At 44.3% G+C, this 22,656-nt stretch overlaps 1 protein-coding gene across 3 annotated transcripts; it reads left to right on the top strand.

Annotated features, from left to right (window-relative positions):
* The first annotated feature begins 3,784 nt into the window (after positions 1 to 3,784).
* Positions 3,785 to 20,293, top strand: PRKAR1A (protein kinase cAMP-dependent type I regulatory subunit alpha). 3 transcript variants are annotated; one of them, XM_005526651.3, is made up of 12 exons: positions 3,785 to 3,902; positions 4,864 to 4,927; positions 6,880 to 7,058; positions 12,164 to 12,337; positions 12,961 to 13,052; positions 13,236 to 13,297; positions 13,781 to 13,827; positions 14,349 to 14,507; positions 14,933 to 14,993; positions 15,258 to 15,379; positions 15,927 to 16,008; positions 17,763 to 20,293. In XM_005526651.3, exons 3-12 carry the CDS (start codon positions 6,882 to 6,884, stop codon positions 17,933 to 17,935), a joined length of 1,149 nt encoding a protein of 382 aa, XP_005526708.1. In that variant the 5' UTR covers positions 3,785 to 3,902; positions 4,864 to 4,927; positions 6,880 to 6,881; the 3' UTR covers positions 17,936 to 20,293. The 3 variants fall into 3 exon arrangements, with proteins under 3 accessions (XP_005526708.1, XP_005526709.1, XP_014111332.1); XM_005526652.3 differs by lacking the exon at positions 4,864 to 4,927 and having other exon boundaries at positions 3,791 to 3,902; XM_014255857.2 differs by lacking the exons at positions 3,785 to 3,902; positions 4,864 to 4,927 and adding an exon at positions 6,671 to 6,758.
* Positions 20,294 to 22,656: the final 2,363 nt, after the last annotated feature.

Raw genomic sequence — 22,656 nt, 5'->3', positions numbered from 1 at the left:
GGCACAGACCTGCTGCTCTCTCATCTCCTTCCTTCTCTCTGGAGGCATGAGCTTTGTAGGGGCTTTTCTGCCCCACTTCAGGGGCTGTTTTCTGTCTCCCAGTTCTTGTGGGGCAGCCTAACCCTGTCCTGGAACTTTTTCCCACTGCATTAATGCCTGTCCTCCTCTGGAGCTGAGGAGAGTCCTTGAAGTGCAGAGACACCTGAGCAAAGAGTTCCCAATAAATACTCTCAGGAGGGTGCTTAGAGACTTCTTGCCCTGCTGCTGAGGTGGAGGCTCATCACTGATCTAGGACAGAACTAGGCTAGAAAAGAGAACTCTCAGTTCAAGTTCAACCCGGCTGGGTGGCAGGAAGGGCACCATTATCAGTATCAGAATTTAAGCAGGGTATCCTGGCTTTTTCAAAATGCTGTGGAGCCTGTGGTTCAGCCAGCACAGGAGAGCCGTGTGACATAGCTCTGATAATCACAGCCTCCCTCACACTGAGCTCGTCAGCACTGACTCAGGAGGGAAAATGTTCCCAGTGCTGCCCCTTGGGTGTTGGGAGCTTTCCAGCTGGGAACCATGCTGGGAATCTGAAAGGCTGTGCTGCAGCAGGCACGTCTGGCAGATGGAGATGGATTCCCCGACTGGTCTATCTCTTAGATCTGGCCACTTCAGGGCATTTTTCTCTTGGCACCAGTTTTGTCTGTTTTGAGTCTTACCAGTCATTTTCTTCTTCAAAGTAACATATGGAAATGGTTTGGGATCTGCCCATAGCAAACTGGTTCTGCACTGGGGACTGTTTCACACAGCTGACGTCAGCCAGACCAAAGCCTCCACACGCCCCCTCTCAGGGTCCACAGGGGGTCTGAGCCCCTGACTCATGCTGAGGTTAGAGCAGGAAGTTCAAGCACTGTCTTTTGAGCTCTTTTTGGATCGTATCAATTCCTTGCTCTGGTTCTTTATCACCTTTCATGTGGCAAAATGACAGATTTGACACTGTAAAGTTCATCCAGAGGCTCAGACTCCCTGGCAAACACTGCACTGCTGAGGGACAAGTGTCCTGTCCCTGCATGCAGGTCCTCTGAACTGTCACACTGAAAGCTGTCAAGACACAGAGTTTGACCTGGAACCGAAACATCCTCAAACAATCTATTCTTACAAGAGAATATATTTTTGTGTGTTTTGGTTTCTAATCTATGGATCTTCCTATGAATAACTGTGTGATGCTGTGAGCCAGGGTGTGCAGCAGTAAGGGAGGGTTATTTTCAGTGCTAGTTAAAGCTTAAACAAAATACAAGGAGCCATGCCCAAAGGATCCAGTGTGAGCTCTACCTCTGGCACGTCGTGGTCCACAGTGAGCTCACAAGTTTTAATTCCACTGATTTTCTGATGTAGATTTCAGGGCTCTTTGGGATGATGTCAGCTTCAGTTTGTGGATGGAACCTTTCTGTACCACTAAAACTTCCTTCCCCATTCACTCCACCCCGAGACAGCCCACATGCTCCAGTCACTCTGATCAGGAGCATTCCAGGTTGTGCTCTGCCCCTCTGAAACTCCATTTGTTCCTCAAGGGTGATGGGCATGCGTGATTTAACACCTAAAACTGTGATAAAACCATTGGCTGCTTCAATCTGCCACCCGTTTGATTCATTTGGTTTCAACCCCAGAGGCTGCTCCAGGAGTGTGGCACCTCACAGAACATGGGGTCCTAAGTGGGATGGGACCTTCAGCAGAAGCCCGTGGCACTCCAGCTCCTGTGCAGCACCCCAGCAAATTAACAGGCACTGTTAATTTGGCTGTCACTGACCTTTCGAGCAGCTCTTTCTGTTCCACACACACAGCAGGCATGGATGACGTCTGTGCTCTTATTTCCCACCTTGGCTCACACTCTGTTTCCCCTGAGCTCTCCTCTGCTCTCCAGCAGCCACAGCCCTGGGCAGCAGATTGCTCCATGAGAAACCGATGCATAAAGTTGTTTGAAATGAAAGTTGTGGGAATAGCGCTGACGGTAATGCGAGTTAGTTACTCAGGAACATTTAATTAGATGGTTTAGAGCAGGATCTGACTGTAATTCAGACCAGACCGAATGGAACGGGGCTTTGTTTGCTTTTAATTTCCCTTACGTCTTTGGTGGTGTGAGAATTAACACGTGGGGATGCAGCAGCATCGGATTATGGAAGTGTGATTTGAGAGATCCACCAGTGCTCACTGGGGGAAGGTGTGTCCACCTGGGCTGGCTTCTCCTGAGAGCTGGTTCTGTTCCCCTCCTCGCTCTCCTGCCTCCAGGACTCCAGCAGGGATTGCATCAAGTACAACGGAATACTTGTTTCCCTACAAAAGAGGATGTTGCAGAACAGGTTTTACACACAGAGCTTTGTTCCAGATGGGATCTATCCCAAAACATCACCAGGACTTGTCCAAACAAGGAGTCAGAGGTGACACTAGCAGGCAGCTTGTGAAGAAAAAAGGGGAGGTAAAAAGCCAAAAAACAAATGTGTAGGTGGGAATGCAGACGACTTTTCATGGTGCTCAGAAACTTCCAGTAGTTTTGAGTTACAGGACTGTTCTATAACCAGGTGAACAAGTAATTTGGTATTTTGACGCTGCCTTCTGACAGTGTTTCACAAATATTAATTACTCTTATTTATATTTTTCACAAAAGTACCAGCTTTGAGCTTAATGTCAGACAATCCTGGACCCTGATTTCTAATTAACTGGGATCAGACAGAAGTTATCAAAATTTGGGGAATGTGACCTCAGGGACTGGACTGGGTCTGTCAGAATTGCAGGTCCAAGATCTACACCCAAGTTATTACTCTTTATTTCTTTAACATAAGAGCTAATAAACAAGAAACCCCACAGCAGGTAGCTCCTGGTGGCTTGTGTGTCACTGCACAAACACTACTATCTTCTTATATCAAAATATACATTGAACTGTTGCTATTGTGAGTAATTCTCACTGTACATTACGCGATTCTCCCACATGGGTTAAGCACAAGTGAGTGTTGGCTGAAATGATGTAACACTACAGTAAAAAGCAGAGTTACGATCTGTGTTGCAAGATCAGCAAATGCATAATTCAGGGTTCATTTTAGGGATAATTTTTCCTTCCCAAGCCTAGAGATGGGCTCTGTCCGTGCCAGCACAGCCCGGATATTCAGTGACTTCTTACTTTAAATGATTTCTTACAGCTTGGAGTAGACAAAGCGAACAGAGTCAAAGGGCTCATCTCAGCTATAAAGACGCATGAAATAATTTCCCACGCAGATTTACGTCGATTATAGTGAAATCTTTGCCAAACTTAAATAGCGTTTATTTTCCTCCCCCTGTAACAATCTGTGATCTTTAAACCGGGTCCTTTCCAGGCCAGGGGTCGCCAGAACCCGCGGCCGAGTCAAACTGATGTAGAATTGATGTCCCGGAGGGTCCTGCTCCCCTCAGGGGATCCTTCTCCTCCCGGCCATTCCCACTCTCCTCAGGGTTTCCCATTTTCTTCAGGGTACCCCACTGTCCCCAGGAGATCCCGCTCCCCTCAGGGGATCCCGCTCCTCTCGCCATTCCCGCTCCCCTCAAAGGATCCCGCTCCTCTCGCCATTCCCGCTCCCCTCAGGGGATCCCGCTCCTCTCGCCATTCCCGCTCCCCTCAGGGGATCCCGCTCCTCTCGCCATTCCCGCTCCCGCCAGCCCCGCGCGCCTTAAAGCCGCAGGCTCCTCCCGCGCTGCTCCCCCGCCCGCGCCCGCGCCGCGCCCACCGTTGCCCCTTTAAGGTTACCGCGGCGACGGGCCCGGGCGAGAGCGAGGCGCATTGACGTCACGGCGGGCGGGGCCCGTCCGGCCGGTCGGTTTCCGGTGCCGCCGCTGCAGCGAGGCCGCGGCCGGGCCGGGACGGGCGGGGGGTCCCGGCGGGGCCGCCGCAGGTGAGCGGGGCGGGGGCAGCGGCCGGGCGGCCCCGGGGCGGCGGCGGGGCCGGGAGCGACGAGAACAGGGCGGGACGGGCGCGGAGCGGGAGGCTGCGGCCTTGGGGCGGGGCCGGCCCGGCCCGGCTGAGGGAGCGGGACCGGGGCCGCGGCTCCGGGGCTGCTGCGGGGACAGCGGCGCCTTCTCGGGCCAGTGTCCGAGGGGGCACCACGGGCTGTGCGGCCGCGCCCGGCGGCGCTTCCGGGCCTTTGGGCCGGTTGAGCCCCCGCGGCTCCGTGTCCCCCGCTCCGGGGGTACCCGGTCGGTGCCTCCCCGGTGGCCCCGGCTCTGAAGCGGCCGCAGCCCCGCGCTGCGTGAGGGCTGGGCTGGGCGGGGCTGGGCGGGGCAGCCACGCCTTGGGGAGCTCGGGAGCGCTTTGGGAACGTACAGAAAAAACCGGCTTGAAGAAATACCGGAGTTTTCATTTTTCCCGTGATACCGCATTTCCTGCACCGGTCTTGCCCTTCTCCCGTGCCCGTGTCCGCTAACGGGGCGTAATTTGCGGGCGGTCACGGAGCCGCCGGCGTTCTCCGGCGCTGGTTAATTAGCGCTGACCTTCACCGTAAGGACTGGCAAAACAAAAGGAGTAACTGGAGAACTTCTCGGCGCTTTCTCAGCCCGTGGGAAGGCCACGCTTTGTGTTTATGCAACGCACAATACACGTGTGTATGTGTGTGTGTCCTTGAGCAGGGATTAAGTGTGACAAGAACGAAACCTTGTTAAAGTGTTGGTAATTCCATATTAACTCGAAGCCTTCTGTAATCTCCAGCAGCAGAAATCGGAGGGGCACGTTGTTGTGTTGCCTCTGGGCTCTGGGTTTTCCTGCTGCTGCCTCAGCAGGATAAAACCCATGATGTGACTTCAGTGACTTGTCATTTCTCAAAATTATTGTGACTGAATCCCTTTTTTCCCTTTCAAAAGCTGATCCCGGGATCAACATATCTTACTGCATATAAATAAGCTGTTGCCACACTCCCTGTACCAGGTAACTTTCTTTATATTTCATCCAAAAATGCCCTGAGAAAGTCTTTCCTGTTTAACTCTCTCAATGTTTATTTTTCTTATGAAAAAAAATGACATTAAATGTGTGTCTATATACATGTGTATGTAAAAAAATGTATTTTAAAATGGTTTTATAACCTTGTGGTGGGCTAAGCCAGGCTAGATGCTAAGCACCCACCAAAACTGCTCCATCACTGCCCTCCTCAACTCAACAACAGAAGGAAAATATAAGGAAAGGCTCCTGGACTGAGATAAGGGAGAGATCACTCACCACTTGCCATCATGGGCAAAACAGACTCCATTTGTGGAAACTGGTAATAAATTGAGCTAATTAAATTTGAGTAGGATAATGAGAAATAAAGCCAAATCTTACAAGCATCTTCCTGGCCCTCTCCCTTCTTTCCAGCATTAACTTTACTCCTGATTTTCTCTACATCCCCTCACCCCAGAGGATGGGGATTGCAGTCAGTTCGTTACACGCTGTTGCAGCTGCTCCATCCTGCTCAGGGCAAGACTCCTCACACTTTCCCCATGGGAGACAGTCCTCCATGGACTTCTCCAGTGTGAGTCCTTCCTGCAGGCTGCTCTCCAGCCTGATTTCCCTGCCATGGTCACAACTCCTGCCAGGAAACCACTCCAGCATGGGATTCCCATGGGGTCACACTGTGCATTCCCCTGCTGCAGTGTGGGATCCTCCACAGGCTGTAGGTGGATCTCCAGGGGCTGCAGGCGGATCTCTGCATCCCCTATGGATCCCCAGGGGCTGCAGGTGGATCTCTGCTCCCCCATGGACCCCCAGGAGCTGTGGGTGGATCTCTGCTCCTCTATGGACCTCCAGGGGCTGTGGGTGGATCTCTGCTCCCCCGTGGACCCCCAGGGGCTGCAGGGCACATCTGCCTCACCGTGGGTGAGGCTGCCAGGGAATCCATGCTCCAGGGTCTGGAGCACCTCCTGCACCGACCCTGGGGCTGCAGAGCTGTTTTTCCCAGATATTCCCACTCCTCTGTCTGGCTGAAGCAGCCATTTCTCCTCTCTCCTTGAATACATCGTCCCAAAGGCTCTGCCACTGTTACCTCGGCCAGTGGCAGTTTCATGTTGGAGCTGTCTGGCATTGGCTCTGTTGGGTATGGAGGAAGCAGCCAGCAGCTTCCCACAGAATCCCCTGTACCCCCTGCTACCAAAATCTGGAAGTGGAAACCCAGTACAAATTTGAAAGGGGGGAAAAATCTGCTTAGGAACATTTTTGAAAGTGGCATAGCTGAAGTATTTTGAAAACCTGGCATCATAACAGATGTTTAAAGCTGTACTCTTCATTATTTACAGTTGAAGAGGTATTTTTGGGATTGCAGTGTATCCATGAAATAAGTGATGAGGTATGAAGAGGTTTAAATTACACAGGAGCTTTTTAGGAGCGATGCCTGTAATCCATAACTTCCGTTAGCAGACTCTGCCTTGACATTCTGGCTTTGGCTTCAACCTGAACATGTTTCACTTCCGAATACTGGTCATGCTTGGCCTCTCACATTTCCAGCTTCCACCCACCTCTCTCCTGGCCATCATCCATCCTCATGACCCCACACAGACCACGCAGCCTCCAGTCCTACAAAATCCTCAGTTGAACAGCAGGAGGTTCAGGTGGAATCTTCCCTGACTCGGAGCACTCACAGGGCTTGAGCTGTTGAAGCTTCTTCAGTTCAACCAAATGCTTTTTCTTTTCTGTCTGTGGCTGTAGAGCCCCCAGAGTTTTGATTTCTGGTTTCTTTTCAGGTGCTAAATAAGTTCACGGCGTTTTCTTTAGCTTAGTTACTGCTCTGGTAGGTAAAGGTGGTTTTTGCTGTGGTATCAGTAAGATAATGCAGCATAACTTTGTTTTAGGCAGCAGCATCTTTGTTTCCAGTAGTTAGTTATTATTTAACCTCCTTCTCTTCCCTTCAGCAATGGCAGCTTCCAGCAGCAGCAGCAGCGAGGAGGAGCGGAGCCTCCGGGAATGTGAACTTTACATCCAAAAACACAACATCCAGCAACTGCTGAAGGATTGCATTGTACAGTTATGCACAGTGAGACCTGAAAGACCCATGGGATTCATCAGAGAGTACTTTGAGAGATTGGAGAAGGTAAAAATACAGAATGGCAGGGAAGGAGGGTGCAACAACTTATATTTGAATGCATTTTTGTCACTTAGGGACTGAGCTGCAGATTTGACCAGTTGTGTTGACTGTTTGAAATGGTGCTTTTGGAAAGCAGATCCTGTTTTCCAGTAGTTTGTGCACCTCTGTCATCCCAAAGGCTGTAGGACAGAACATAAAGTGACGAGGAGACTTATCCAGCTGGGATACAGGTGTGATCCCTGTTCAGTGCTTGCTCATGGGAGCTGATACACATAGCATAGATGGTGTGTCTGGAGCTGGAGAGCTCTGGAGTTTGACCTTGCTGGATGCTGGTGAGGGCATTTGGATTCTTATATCGATTTCCAGTAATGTGGGTAGAGCACAGAAGTGGTGCCAGTGGTATTATCCAGGCCTAGCTGACGTCAAATGGAAGTATTTGCATTTTAGATCTGTGAAAGAGCAAGCCTGTTTCTGCCTTCTCTTGGGAGTTCAGTGTTGGTGTCTCTCTTGTGTTTGTCCCGAGGCGCCTTTGGTGTTTCTGTTGTTGTTGTAAGCATTCTGGGATCTTGGGAAAGGAAAGCATTCAGAATTGAAACAGCGATTTCACACTCTTCTGACCTGTTTATTTTGTATGTTGATATCTAAGCAGATAGGAAAAGGAGCTGCAGTGGAAATGGGAATATTAAAGGCTTGTGCAGAGGAAAGGTTGGATTCAACTGTACTCAGAACATGGAATTAGTAAATAATGGAGTTGTGACCTTGTGCAGCGCTTATTTGCAGGTGCTGCTCTCAGTACTTGTAGTTAGATATTTATCTTTATTTCTTTGTTCTAGTGAGTTACTAATTGCTGATATAAAGAAGAGGGAAATTAACACTGAAGATCATAAATATGTCTGGTGGGAATTGTATTTTAATGGAAGTGTTCAGGATAAATAGTAGAAAATGACCAAGGGATGCAGACTACCTGCTATAACTCATCATTTATTTGGGGAACATTTTGCTTATGAAATGAAGGGCTCTGACTTTTTTTTTTAGTGTTTATCAGCAACAAACCAATGACTAATTAGGTTCTTAAAAACCCTTGTCCCTGCCTGTTACAATGACTCCTTCCCCTCCTTGGATTCTTGAATTTTGAAGTACTGCTAGCTTGGGAATTTTAAAACATCACCACAAGTATCTATAGACAAAATTTTACCAAGTAAACTGCATTACTGTGCTTAGAATAAATCCTAAACCAATCCATATGTGAGGATGTAAAATGGGATTATTTGGGTGCTTTTGTGCAGTGGATTTGTGGTCAACGAGCAGTATTTAGGAACTTAATTTGTTTTTTAAGATAACAAGTCCAGCTCTGAATTTAATGACATGAATATTGGAATTAAATAAGTTGATGATTTTATTCTGGTGCACATTGGTTCTCTGTGTACTCGGTCAGCCTACACTGAAGCTGAAAATAAAACCGGTTAGGTAATGTTTTTTTTTCCCTTAAATTGCTGTCACAATTTTGGTCAGGGTCTTTTTCTCCTGGGTTCCAAGTGCCCTCTAGTGCAGCTGTAGCTACAAGTGAAGCTGGAGCATTTTTTTCTTGCCTCCTAGGATTCAAAACTTGCTGCAGCTTCTTCTGGGTGGTTTCCCTACTCAGCCTGGGCTGAGTTTAGCCAGGTAGTGTGGTACCTCCACAGCTCTGAGATAACAGAGCAGTGAACATCCTGTGCTGGGCAGGAAACTCCTGACATCCATGTCTGGAGAGCACAAATGTTCAGTAATGTTATTAACCAGTTCCAACCCAGTCCTCAGCTCTGCTACAGCAAAAATGCCTGAAACTCACTCTGCTTCACCTCCCAAAATCATGTATTTTACATCTGTAATAAAGCAAAGCAACTTTTCAACTTGCTTTCTAAATTTTCCTCTCTCTGCCTGTATCTCTTCCTCAGTTTTTTTTATAAGATGGATTTTTGAAGGAGCACCATTGAAAACCGAAGTGAGGTTGCTATTTTCTCATTCTCTTGACAAGTCATCTCTTCCACTGCACACAAACAGAGCTGATTCACTGGCATGTTATTAAAATATGTTGAAGAAATTTAAACATGCTTTAGAATTTCTGTTCAGAAACATCAAAATTGCTGCCTCTGAGATGGTAACAGCTACTATAGGAATTCAAATGTCCTTTTCTGGGTTATGAAAGCTGTTAGATGAATCTAATTACTACTCACTGATTGTATAAATGCTTTTATTTTATCTGTTTATGGTGTGCTAAGGCCTCTGTTCTGTTTGCTGTGCAAACATGTCTGGTAATACCAATACCTGCTAAAAGCTCTGATAGCTCTCCAGTGCTTTGCTGGGCTGAGTAATGCAGCTTGAGCTATGGAAATTTAATGTAGGGATCATTATTGCAGCCTGCCGGATGAATCCTGGCTGTTGGACATGGCTGTCCTCTGGAATAAGTGCATGCTTGAAATATTGTGTGTGATGCAGTTATGTGCACATCAGGCTTTATAGAAAGCTGGAATTTGGAAGTGTGATGGACATGTAGTTACTGTCCCTGTTCCCCACCACCTGCCCTGATATCTGAATGTTTTCCCATTTTACTAAATTTTAAATTAAAAAAATGTTTCTTTTGCAAAACAAGCTAGTTTAGGAGGATATATATAGTTTACGGCAGAACTTTTTTTAAAATGCTTTCATAGCTTCTGAATGTTTGGGTTTTTAAAAATATGATATAAATTAAATACTAATTAACCAGAAGAAGTTGAGACTGTCTGGTGCAATGACAATTAGCAGGTTGTACAGCGTGCAGCATCATTCTGAAATTTTGAATGTCTTCTTCAGTAGCTTGATAGACTTAAATCTGAGTATGTGAAGTGTCATCACTTCAGTATTACTTGTAATAATTGAAATGGACTTAATAAACTTTTATTTGTCAGGAAAAATAAGGCTTGCAGTTCGTGACTGACACTGAAAACTGTGAACTGCTTCATCAGCTGAAGGACCAGGATCAACACTTGGATGTAATAAATAGATGAACTTTATTCCTAAATCTTCCTCAAATCCTGGGAATGTTTATACTGATGAGTACAGAGCAAACTGAGTGTCTTTATCCATTATATGTTTAATGTGAGGAACTTCTAGGCTTGAGCAAACACTTTTTCCTCATAAACACTGGCTAAATCCAAAGGTATCTGAGAAGAACAAATGCCACACTTTCTTTAGATCCTGCTGTAATTTTTCTCTGATCTATTGGTTTAATAAATGGGGTTTAATGTCAGAAATTGTAAAAGGTGTCTATTAAAAAGATGAAAACTGAGATTATAGGATGTCATGGCACAGGGTTGTCTGGCAGTGTGTAATATGAATAGCTGGAGATTTATGGTTTAGTTGACGTAGCGATGTTTGGAGCTCATGATCTTGGGGGTCTTTTTTAACCTCATTCTATGGTTCTGTTCTGTGATTTGTCCCAGGGAGAATCTTGGTGAGTCTGTGTATGAACTATTTAGAATAACTGGTGTATTTTAAATTAATACAATATTTTACCCACCTGCATCTTGTTTCTGTGTCCATCCCCTATCTTACTATACTAAAAAAATAAATGTTAATATTATATTTTGGGTCAGACAGAAGTTACCAGTTATATTTTTTTGTGTTAATGCAGCTTCCTTCTCCCTGAGTGGGGCATTACCCTGAGGAGTCTCTTGAAGAGTGTTTTGATAACAACTCCCTCACTAAATGCTGCTGAAGTGCTTCAATCTCTGATCACAATATTTAATATTTTATATGATGCTGGAAAAACCCAGCAGCTGGTGTTCACTTATTTAAAAAGTGTCTTTTTTAACAGGCTAAGTATTTTGTATGTGAACAAACATGTTCTGTGGTTGATGGTGAGGCAGTTTACAGCAAACACTTATTACTGCTCAGGCTATTTTTAATTTCATCTCTGTTGAAACTTGTTCCTCTAAAATCAGAGGACAGAAACGAGTTTTAAATACATTTTGCTCCCATGGCTGGGAAATGTGGCACCATTTTATCAGTGGGCAAAGAGCAGGAAGTGAAACGTGAGGCGGTGGAGCTGCTTGGCTCTGGGAGAGGGGGAATGGAAACTCCCAGGAATGGTTATCCCATGGCCCTTCCCTCGGGCTGGTGATGTTATCCAGAGCCTCGCTGCCCAGCTGGGATCAAGGACACTGGGACAAACCCAGCTTTTACAAGGGCTGGAGCTCTGGGAGAACAGATGAGTCCTTGTTCTTTTACAGAATGTCCCAAACCCCTGTTTCCTAACGCTGGGAAAGTCATTTGAGCTGTTACGATGTCAGTGCTCTGACTCCAGGGTTGGCTGTTTTGTTTTTAATCTGATTTTAGTTGATTGAAGAATCAAATTTCTGTGTGTCAAGTTAATTAGAATTTGTGTTATTGTAAGTACCCTGGTTTTCTACAGTATCACTACAACACAGTAAATAACTGAAGGAAATAAGGAAAACAAGTAACCTTGTGGAAGGTTTGCATGTGGTTTGCATAAAAAAATCCCCCTTTGGCCTCCAGCATTTGGCCTCCAGCATCCTTCCTCCAGCTCTTTTGAAAGCAGTGTTCATGTTTCTTTCTCCTAAAATAAATGTTGGTTAACGAGTATCAAGTTGGTCCATGACTCAACCTCTTTCAAAAGCTTCTCATGTAACATGGATTTCTGAGGAATTGCTCCTCTGTCTTTCAACTCCATAAAGGCTTTAACACCTCGCAGCTGAGGGGAGGAACTGGGGGTTTGCAGCTGGGGAAGTGCCTTCAGCCTTTGAGGAATGTCCTCATCACCTGTTGAGTACACTGGCAGAAAGTAAAATCAACTTGTTCACACTAATAGCTTAATAAATGAAGGATAACTCAATAAAATAAGCACAAATAAGCACCATTGTGATGTGACTGGTAGGAATGAAAGGCACATCTACCACGTGTTTTGAAAGGCCTTTGATCTCTGATGCTGCAGTCTCCTGTTTGTCTTAATGTGGGAATAATGGTACACAGGAAGCTCCCTGGTGTTGGCAGGCTGGGCTGGAACATGATACACGACTGCTTTTATTTTTTCCCTTTGGATTATGTGACACAACCATGTCTTCCTTCCTGTTTAGGAGGAAACAAAGCAGTTGTTGAATCAGCTGAAGTCTGGTTCTCGCTCTGACTCGCGGGAGGATGAGATCTCCCCTCCTCCTCCCCTCAACCCTGTGGTTAAATATCGATCACGACGTGGGGCCATCAGTGCAGAAGTCTACACAGAAGAGGATGCTGCATCTTATGTTAGAAAGGTGCTCTGACTCTTAAACCTTGCTCAAAACTACATCCACAATCCAAAAGTTTATCTGAACCCACCTTCTATCCAGGGTATTAAACAACACCAAGCTCCTGGAGCCTCTTATGTCAAAATTGCTGTAAAAAAAGCAGACCTGTGTGTGTGGCTGTTTAACTGAGGACAGAATAACCTGTCATGCAATTAAACCATTCATGTATTACGTAGACCTGTTCCCTTTGAAGTCATGTATATTTAGATGTGCATATATTTAGATATATATAATGTGCTTCCAGTTATTTGGCAGCTGAAACAACATTTGGCCTAATGGCAGAGCAGGCTTGCTGCTGTTCCCAGGAAAACACAGGTTGAACAGATATTTGTCCTCTTGCAAAAGAACTTACAAACTGAGCATGGAATTATGCTTTTCAGTTGCATAAAATAATACAAGATTATATTTTCCTTGTGGTCAAACTATCTGTAAACATTGACTATATTTGGGGTTGTATTTATAGTACTTGAAAGAAAATGGAAAAACTCAGCCAGTGTTTTGTAGCAAATTAAGTTGTTTATTTACCATGGGAAATGCAGAAATTTCTTATGAGAAAAATTAACCATTTGCTTTCTCTGATTGTCTCCTAGGTTATTCCAAAGGATTACAAAACCATGGCTGCTTTGGCAAAAGCAATTGAGAAGAATGTGCTGTTTACCCATCTTGATGATAATGAGAGGAGGTAGGAGGAAATCTTTGTGGGGTTAAGATTTGTGGAAGTGCAGAGTTGAGAAGAACTAAATGTGTCACAAATCTGCAGTGGTCAGTGGAACCACAGAGCTCCAGGAGCAGCACTGATGGGTTGGGGGCACAGATGTGGGGAGTTGTGCAGGCTTTTGTCTGATTTTGGCGTCCTCTCCTTCAGTGACATCTTTGATGCGATGTTCCCTGTCACTTACATCGCAGGAGAGACTGTCATCCAGCAAGGCAAGTGACACTGTTTGCTCTGGGGATGGGGAACTGGCTCTGCTATAGCACTCTTAGTTTGTGTTTATTTTTTAATATAAAAGCAGGGTCACTGGAGCCACACAATTTCTTGTTGTGTTCCCTGAAGCACTTCATACTGAAGTGAGGTGTAGGAGCCACTGGAGGAGGATGTGGCTTCCTTGAGGAGATTATCTGTTGGGAATATTGTCCTTTGATGACTCTGTAGAAACGTTATGTCAATTTATGCATCTGCTTCGCCTTTCCAGTAATCCTGGAATTGCTGCTGGTCTCCTGGGTACCAGTAGATGTCCCCTTTCACGGGGCTGAGAGGAGTGTGAAATCAGCAAAACGTGATGTTCCACCCTGCAAACTGCAAAAATTTGTCAGCCTTGTTGGAGTCTAAACATCAAAGTTGGCAGAGATGCCAGTTCTTTCTTAGTATATTCAATTTAGTGTATATTCAACTTTTTTTCTCTTCTTTAGGTGATGAAGGTGATAACTTCTATGTTGTTGATCAAGGAGAAATGGATGTAAGCATTCCTGGTAGTTTATTAATGATATGTTCATTCCTGGCAGGAGAATATTCTGATATTTGTAGGCCTCTTTTACAGACCCTGCCTTTAGCAGCTTTTCTCATTTTAAGTTCTTACTTACAGAAGTTTGTTTTGCTCTTTAACAGCTCAGTCTGGCTGCACAGACTGAGTTTCAAAACAAATTATTTGGACACAATGCAGACATTTTAGGCATTCAGGGTAGAGCTGAGGTGTGGGGCAGGCTTTTAGAACAACCAGACTTTTTATTTTCCAACCCAGCTCATTCATAGCTCTTTATGACACAGACCTTGTTGAAATGTTATTTCTCAGGAGTCTGTGCATGAGATGTAGAAGAGAATCCCTTTGTCAATGAAAGTACAAACTGTGCTGGGGTTGGAAGCGTTGATAAAACCCTGAAATGTTCTCCCTCAGTACAGATGTGAGAAGTTCCTTTTAGTCCCAAGGGAACAGAGGGCTGCAGGAAGCTGAGTCGTGTCTGACCATGCTCTGCCTTCCAGGTTTACGTGAACAGTGAGTGGGCCACCAGTGTGGGTGAGGGTGGGAGCTTTGGAGAGCTCGCTCTCATCTACGGCACCCCCCGAGCTGCCACCGTCAAAGCCAAGACCAACGTCAAGTTGTGGGGCATTGACAGGGACAGCTACAGAAGGATCCTGATGGCAAGTATCCCTCAAAACCTGGATTTATGCTTTGGGGGTTGTGTATCCTGGATATCTGTCCTTCTGCCTGTCCTTTGCTGGAGTTATTTATTCCAAATCCTGCTGTCTCTTCAGTAATCAGAAAGCTGATTACTCAACATGCATCTCTCAGGCACAGGGCAAGGGGGAATCTTGCATTAGTGAGCAAAACAATGCCAATATTAAACAGAGCCCAGAGTGTAATTAGGCTGCAATAAATGCTGAGTACTTTAGAAATGTTGCTCAACTGGAATATTACTGAGAGAACTCAATTTCAAAACATTTCATCTTGTGGGTTTGGGGTCTGTGAGACAGAACACCGTGTGTCTGGTTAAATTTGTTTGTGTCTGGAGTTTTATTTAGAGTAGAAAGAAAAATTACTTTGTGTTCTTTCCTTCTTTTAATAGGGAAATACTTTGAGAAAGAGAAATATGTATGAGAAGTTCCTTAGTAAAGTATCTATATTGGGTAAGTGAGAAGATTTTTGTTCTGGAGTGGAATCAATTGCCACATTGTAATGAAGCTATTATCCAGCATTATGATGATTACAGGCTGTTGTGGTAATTCATCACAACTGCTTCTCTGCATCAATCCAAAAGAACTCTAATTCAAGTCTTGATCACTGATGCATAAATGCAGCCAGAAATACACTGACCTCTGTATAAATACAGAGCAAAAGGTGTAATTTGTGCCTTGAGAAGACACTCCAGTAATGAGCTCTTAACTCTATAGAATCTCTGGACAAGTGGGAGCGTCTGACTGTGGCTGATGCCTTGGAACCGGTACAGTTTGAGGATGGGCAGAAGATTGTGGTCCAGGGAGAGCCAGGAGATGAGTTCTTCATTATCTTGGAGGTAAGCAAGCTCAAAATGAAATGCTCAGGACTTGACTGTTTTTATTGTGTCCCTAAACAAGCACTTGGAGAAGAACAAAACTTAAGAATGTACTTCTGGAAAGTCACTAAAGAAACATCATCTTGCTGGACATGCAGTAACCTGGATTAGTTTTGTTGTTTTCACAAATGATAATTCCAGGAAAAAAATAACAAGTTTCTGACTAAAAGCAGTTTATCTTTTTGAGAGTGGAGACCTGTTCTAGTGTTGTCATTGTCTTCTGTCTGGTGGTTTGTGTTTTTTCTGGGATTTTTGCTACTTATACTATAATGTTTGTATTGTCATGAGGAAAATCAGGAGGAAGTCACTGCTGTGGATATGTAAATGTCCAAGATGTTTTATGCTTAGAGAGGAGCAGTTAGGTGAACTGTGCAAGGACTGTGAAGTGATTGTTTAGCTGAGGCATTGTAACAGTTACTTCAGCAAAGCAAAGCTGATTCTGTGTGAAATTCAGCGTTTGGAGTGATGCTGGAAATTGCAGTTGTTTGACTGCTGTCGTTTATTGAAGGGCACAGCTGCAGTGTTACAGCGCCGGTCAGAAAATGAGGAATTTGTTGAAGTGGGCAGACTGGGACCTTCTGATTACTTTGGTGAGTTATGCTGTGATAACTGTGGCTACAGACACCACTGTCACCATTTTGTCTGTGCTGTGTCGATGGTAGAGATAAGATGGATTTGCTTAATTACTGTTTTGGACTCCAGTGGTTGCTGTCAGTGTTGGGTGAGTATCAGAGTCACTTGGCACTCAGGTGTGCACTCAGGTGTGATTGTTCCACACTGCTTTACTTTAAAAGATGATTTGGCCTGACCTCCCTGCCCTGAGCAGAGTTAAATTTGAAATGACATTGTATGCCTCAGTGCTGTGTCCAGTTGAGTTTCCAGTGTCTCCAGGGATGGAGATCTGACAGTCTCTGTGGGCAATTTCTTTCTCTGTCTAACCAGCCTTGTTGTGGAGAGGTTTCTTCCTTCATGCCTGACAAGAATTTCCTGTTCTGCAGCCTGTTGCTATCTCTGTCTATCCCTGTGCAGCCTGGGTTTGTCTTTGTAGTCACTCATTACACAGCTGAAGGCAGCAGTAAGATTAGAAAATTCCTTCCTTGGCCTTCTGTTCTCCAGGTCAGAAAGGAACCTGGTCAGAACCTGCTGTTTAATGCTTAAATACAGCCCTCTCCCTCTCAAAGCCCCTAACATTCTTCTCTCTTTCCTCTTGCTAAAACCTTTTGGTTGTCCATATTTTCAGCTCTGTAGATGATGTAAGCAGCAAATCCTCTGTTGCAAGGCCTGAGTTGGGATGGACTCGAGTGCATGGGCTCTGCCCAAAGCTTGGCTCAGATCTAGGACTAGACTTCATTCTGTGTTATTTCATATTTTCTGATATTTCCCTCTGTGTTCTCTTGAGTTTCCCACTCTAAATATTATCACAGTCATTGTGTTCAGGTGCTTCAGACCTTTCCCTCAGGGGTTTAATTCTCCCTTAGAACATCTTTATTCTTTAGCAAGCCTCTCTTTGAGGCTGCCAGGTTTCAGGAGTTTTAATTGGGCACAGAGGAAAAGTTTTCCTCATTTCTTTTGAGCATCCCTTCTGATAATGCAGGCAAAAGTGTTTTCCAAGGAACACCGAGTTCTTTCCTCAGTCCTGAGCGTGGAAGGAGCTCAAATCCAAAACCCCAGAGTTGCTGCTGTTGTTGCTTCTGTGCTTGTTGTAGGAATGTTGGGGGTTGTTTCTGTTGCTGATAACAGGGGCTTGTTGAGACCTTGTTTTCCAAATATGTTGTTCAGCAGTTGGAACAAAGCTTTTGGCATGTTTGTGCAAAACTTAAGAAATGGGTATCTGGTGGGACTTGAAAATTCTCCTTTTCCACGGCCCCATGACAAAGTCAGAGTCTTGATTCTGGCCAGCAATGGGTCAAAGGCTTCTGTCTGGTGCCTGAATGTTTTATTTGTTTGTTTACTTCAAAACCATGCTCTTGTTGCCCTGAGTTTCCTAGAAACACCAGAATTGAGCAGTTCTATTAGAAAAATAACTACTTGTTGGCTAGGAAAATTACATGGTAAATTGAAACATGACCTTTCCTCAAACAGCCATAGTATTGAAAATTGTTTAGGCTTTTTTTCCAGAGAGACTTGAATGTGGTCAGACTTTTTAATAACAAAATCATCAGGTAGGTTTGTTTTTTTTTTTAACTGCCTTCACAAACTGCTTTTCATGTAATTACTGGCTACTTGTTCTGAGTAGTGCTAAAGCCCGAATTACCTTCTCTGCAATTTAAAGCAGAGAAGGGTCATTTCTTTGCCTCTTTCTCCCATTGATTGGTAACTCAGTTCCCTGTTTCTGCTGTCCCAGGTGAGATTGCTCTGCTGATGAACCGTCCTCGTGCTGCCACCGTCGTGGCTCGTGGCCCCTTGAAATGTGTGAAGCTGGACCGGCCCCGGTTCGAGCGTGTGCTGGGTCCCTGCTCGGATATCCTCAAGAGGAACATCCAGCAGTACAACAGTTTTGTATCACTGTCTGTCTGAAACCTTCCTCCCTGTCCAAGCCATGCTTCACGAATGCAGACTGCTTTCTTCCCCTTGTGCAGAGCCACTGGCATTTGCAGCTTCCTGTCCTGTTAAAAAAAAAAAAGAAAAAAAAAGAAAAAAAAAAAAGGAAAAAAATAAGAAAAAAAAAAGGAAAAAAAATAATAAACTGCTTATCATGGCACTGTCATTAATTTAGAGCATATTATTTCTGTGCTCTCTGTCCCATTAAATTAATAGAAAAAGTTCAGTGGAGACGTTTGCTTCTCTCTGTGTCCAACTCAGGCCAGTGCAGCCTTGCTTCAGCGAGGGAGAGACCTCCTGGCACCACGCCATTGCCATAAAGTGAGGAGGTGACAGTAAAAGAGAGGGGAAAAAAGGTTCTTTTAAAGGCGTTTCTCAAATTATTGGACAGATTTTAAGGCTGTGGTCATCACCTGCTGTATTTCTTTTCACATGAGAGCTACCCTTGTAATTGAGCTTGGGGCTTGGGGTTTTCTGGGTTTCATTTTCATTTTCTGGGTACTGTAATCCTGGGTTCAATCGTGAGGCATCAGCTGCTAAGAAAGCCACAGTTGGAATTTACCAGTACAATTGTTCCTGTGTCTGCTGGTTTAAGATTGCTTAGTTCTGTTCTTGTCAAGTGTAAATCAAAAGCTTTCCAGGTTAATAGTTCTGGTGAACTACTGCAGTTGTTGATTCATTTGCTGACTTGCTGCAACTGATCTTTTTCACTGGTTCTTTCTCCAGCCATAGATTTGCCATTTAAAACTCTTTCTGTTCCAAGTGGCAAGTACCAAATGCTCCATGAAATGCCTGACTTTGGTCTCTAGTACATAGATTGGTGTAAGAATGGTGCAGCTGTCCAGCTGTTAGTACTGTTTGAGTGCTTAGATTGGTGTAGCAGTCAAAAGCAAACATTTGATTTTCCCTGTGACTTGTTTTGTTAATCCTCAGTTGACTTTTAAAAAATCACCACCAGTTCAAGTGACCCTTTGTTACCAGGGGAAATAAATGCTGAGTGTTTTGGCCAGTATCAGTTGCAGGTGACAAGATTGCTGGTCTGTAAATCTCCATTATTCATGATAGAGAATGTGAGGCAGAAAAAATGAATGTTTGAACTTTCCTGCAACACTCAGTTGTTTTAAGTTTTTAGAGCTGTCAGTTCATCATTTTAAAAATTCACTATAAATCTAGTTCAAAGCCAAAAGGTGCATTCTCTTTTCTTGCTTATGGAATTTCCACCACACTCATTTAATCATTTTTTTTTTTTTACCAAGTTCAATCTGTTGCGGAGTCTTAAATGTATTTCAGTATTTCCCAGCTTTGTGTTCCATTACTCTGTGCTCACCAAGACTTCCCAAAAGTTTTTACTGAATTCCACGGTTCAATAAGTGTAGGCAATTTTTAAGGTTTCCTTTAAACTGTAATTTATATCAAGTAGCATAGGTTTGTATTTGGGAGTGACAGCAAGCAGTTTGGCATTTGTTGTGCAACTACTTTAACGATGGAGCCCTCATTTTATTTCCTTTCTGAGGTGGAGTGGATGCAAATCCAACGTTTTCCCACGTATGGAGAGAATCAGGAAGAGTCTGCTAATTGATGCAGAATAATACTGAAGGTATCAAGCCTTTACAAAAGGTTTCAGGCTATTTCTGAAACTGAAATCCCAAGTAGGGGATTGAAATGCTTGTGGTTTGAGTTCTCTATTCAAGAGATGCTGAATAGAGGATTTCTGCCAGAGTCCTTAAGGAATAAGCAAATGCTACCTTTTTTTTTTGTTCTTTTGTTTTGGGGTTTTTTTTTTGGTAAAACTCTTTTTCTTAAGTTTTGACTCTGCAGGTTTTTTTTCTTCATATGTGTTCTTTGTGTTACATTAAAGCACCAAAAACTGTGTAAACCAGTTAGAGCTCCACAAAAAAATGCACATTTTTTTAATATAAGGCTTTCTAATCAAGTTTCACTACTGCATCTTTTTAGCTTGCTGTTTACTCCCTTTTGTAGTTTTACCTACAAGATTTTAAGATAAATCAGCTAAGTCTGAGTTAAATATTAAACACAGTTATAGCTTTACCTTTGTGTGCAATTTCAATATGTTTGAAACCACAATTGGCATAGTTTTGCCTTAGCTAACATTCAGGGCTTTAGAAGTAATTTTTTGCTAGTCTATCTTCAGCAAATTGATGAAGTCTATTGCCCTAGGAAGCTATAGTCAACCAGAGGACCATTTTTGTATTGTTACCTGACTCTATAAGTCTGATTTACTGTATGTGCTAATATATTATATTATATTCCTTTTGTTATAGATTGTCCTAATGGCAGGTAAAGCAATAAAATGATTTAAATTCTTAAATGCAATCAGCCTCTTTTATTTTATTCCTTGCCCCTACATCATGTTTTCCTTTGGCTTTAGAGGATGAGTTATGAATGAGGCAGCAGAAAATAAGCAGCTTAATGGATTAGCTTGGTGTAAACTCCAGAGGGGTGAGTTCAGGTCCTGGCTTCCCCCTGGAGCCTGGGGAGAGCTTGGTTTCCACCTGCCAGCCTGGGAATTCCTCTGCAGTTGTACCTGTGTCCTGTTTGGCTCCTGGCAGCTTGTGCTGCTTTCATCTCTCTCAAAGTGTTAATTCCCAGCCCAGCCACGACTTTTGGAGCTCAGGAGTTTGTGTTTGTTGGCTGCTCCCATCTCTGCAACCCCTCAATGAGCATGTGATGGATAATGGTGAATAATCTGTGGGAAGAGGAGGATTTTCAGCTGGGATGAAGTAGGAAAAAAATTTTAAGAGTGACCTGAAGCAGCTCAGACTTGGATGTGTTTTACACCCAGCTCCAAGAAAGCTGAATCACCCAGCTTTGAAGGTCCTGTAAAAACGTATCTATCATGTAAAAGAGAATAAAAGTAAGAGCTCTGTTAGTCTACCAGCCATTTAAATATCCATGAGTTAGTTTCCTTAGCCCTGCCTTCCCTTTCCCAATCCCCTCCACTGAAAAAAACAGGCTGAAAACAGAACTTTGATTACCTAAAGTGAAACTTCAAACCCTCCACTTCCAGCCTTATAACGATAAATACATACTCTATAGCAACAACTTTAAATTAAGCTTGTCTTCTGTTGCCATGTGCTTCCTGTTGAAGCAACAGTCACCATTCCTTGACAAACGATGGAATTAATTCTGGGTTTGGGCTGTGTGGGGAGAGCACAAGAAGTCACCGGTAGAGGGAGATAAAACTTTGGGAATTCATTGTCCTGGACAGAAATAACCAACGGAGCAAAGATGCTGAGAGGGAGTCAAATCCTCTTATTTTCTTCTGTTCTCTGTCCACAAGAGGAAAAAAGTCCCAAGAGTAAAAAGGTCAAGAGTCTGTTTGAGACTGAAGAAAAGCTGGAAATGCAAGAGCTTGTCTAAACCACAGTTTGGGAGAGACTAAAGGAGCCTGGAGTGGGGTTTTGGTGGGTTTATGTGGGATTTCTGCTCACCTTTCTGGCCCCAGAATACTGGAGGAATTTCTTTGCTAAGAAACACTCCAAACTTCCTCAAATACACAAATGGGCACCTGTAGGACACACTCAGAACTGCACCTCTCCTGTGCTTTTGCAGTTTGGAGCCAGCACTGTCAGATTATTGTGGAGTTAAATGTAAAATGAAGCACCAGCACAATCCCCTGTGGAAAGCAGCTGTGGCCAAATGAGCTTTGTTCCTTCCTTGCATCATCCAGGCTCTTGTTGGAGTCACTGAGCTCCCTTTAGGTCAGGCAAAATTCCAGCCCATGGGAAAATGAGCCAGTGGTGGTGCAGCAGGCTGCTGGATCCTGTTAAAATGCTGCCTGGCAGCTTCTGTGCAGGGATTTGGGGATCCTCTGGAAGGTCTGCAGTGCTGTAGGTGGGTTTTGTTTAACTTAAAGGTTAGTTTAAGTTTTTTGGTAGATTGGTTACAGTGTGGGGTTTTTGTTGGCTTTTTTTTTCCCCTTAAGGATGATAAATTATCAACAGAGTTCTCAACTGCTTTCCCCAGGCTGCCAAAAGGCTCAGTGTACTAATTCCTAATAGTCAGAGGAAAAAGCTATTAAAGAGAGCTTCACTAATCCAGTTATTCTTAAACCTTGTTGCTGGGAGTGAAGGGTGAACTGGGAACTGAGATACCCACGATAACTCCCCATGCTTTTTTGGTCCCCAGTTTCTGTTGCTTCTCCTCAAAATGCACAGACATGGAGAGGGGGGAGAGACTGGGATACCATTTCTATGTTCCAGCTAATTATGGCAACCTAAATGATTTTAAAAGGTATGAGGAGAAAATTATTTTAAAAGATATGAGGAAATGACCTGAGCTAGATTCCCCTTTGGCAAAACGTTTCCCCCCAAAAATGGGTGGGTTCTTGAATCATAAATACAGTCCTGTGTCTCAGAGTGGTTTGGTTTTCAGGGTAGCTTTTTTAGCTTGGGTTTTTTTCCTTTGTGTCTAAGACCTGCCTGTGTTCTATATCCAAACTGGCTCTTCAGGCAGGTTACAGATGTGGTTTCACTGCCCTGTGGGGCTTTGTGTGGCGTGCCCAGGTCGCTGTGGGCTGGGGTGAGGCTCTGCAGCACCTGTAGGTGCCCTCTGGTCTCACCAAGCTGCACCAATGTCCTGTCTGGTGCTGCCCTCGTGAAGCAGGACTGCTCTTTTCTCAAATGTACGCTCCTGACCACAGAACAAAGAATTCATAAGAGGAAAATGCTCTTGGC

The sequence above is a fragment of the Pseudopodoces humilis genome, chromosome 21, assembly GCF_049639895.1.
Source record: "Pseudopodoces humilis isolate 2021_Gansu_Grassland_sample_001 chromosome 21, ASM4963989v1, whole genome shotgun sequence".
Lineage (NCBI taxonomy): Eukaryota > Metazoa > Chordata > Aves > Passeriformes > Paridae > Pseudopodoces > Pseudopodoces humilis.
This window is presented reverse-complemented; position numbering and strand designations above follow the sequence as displayed.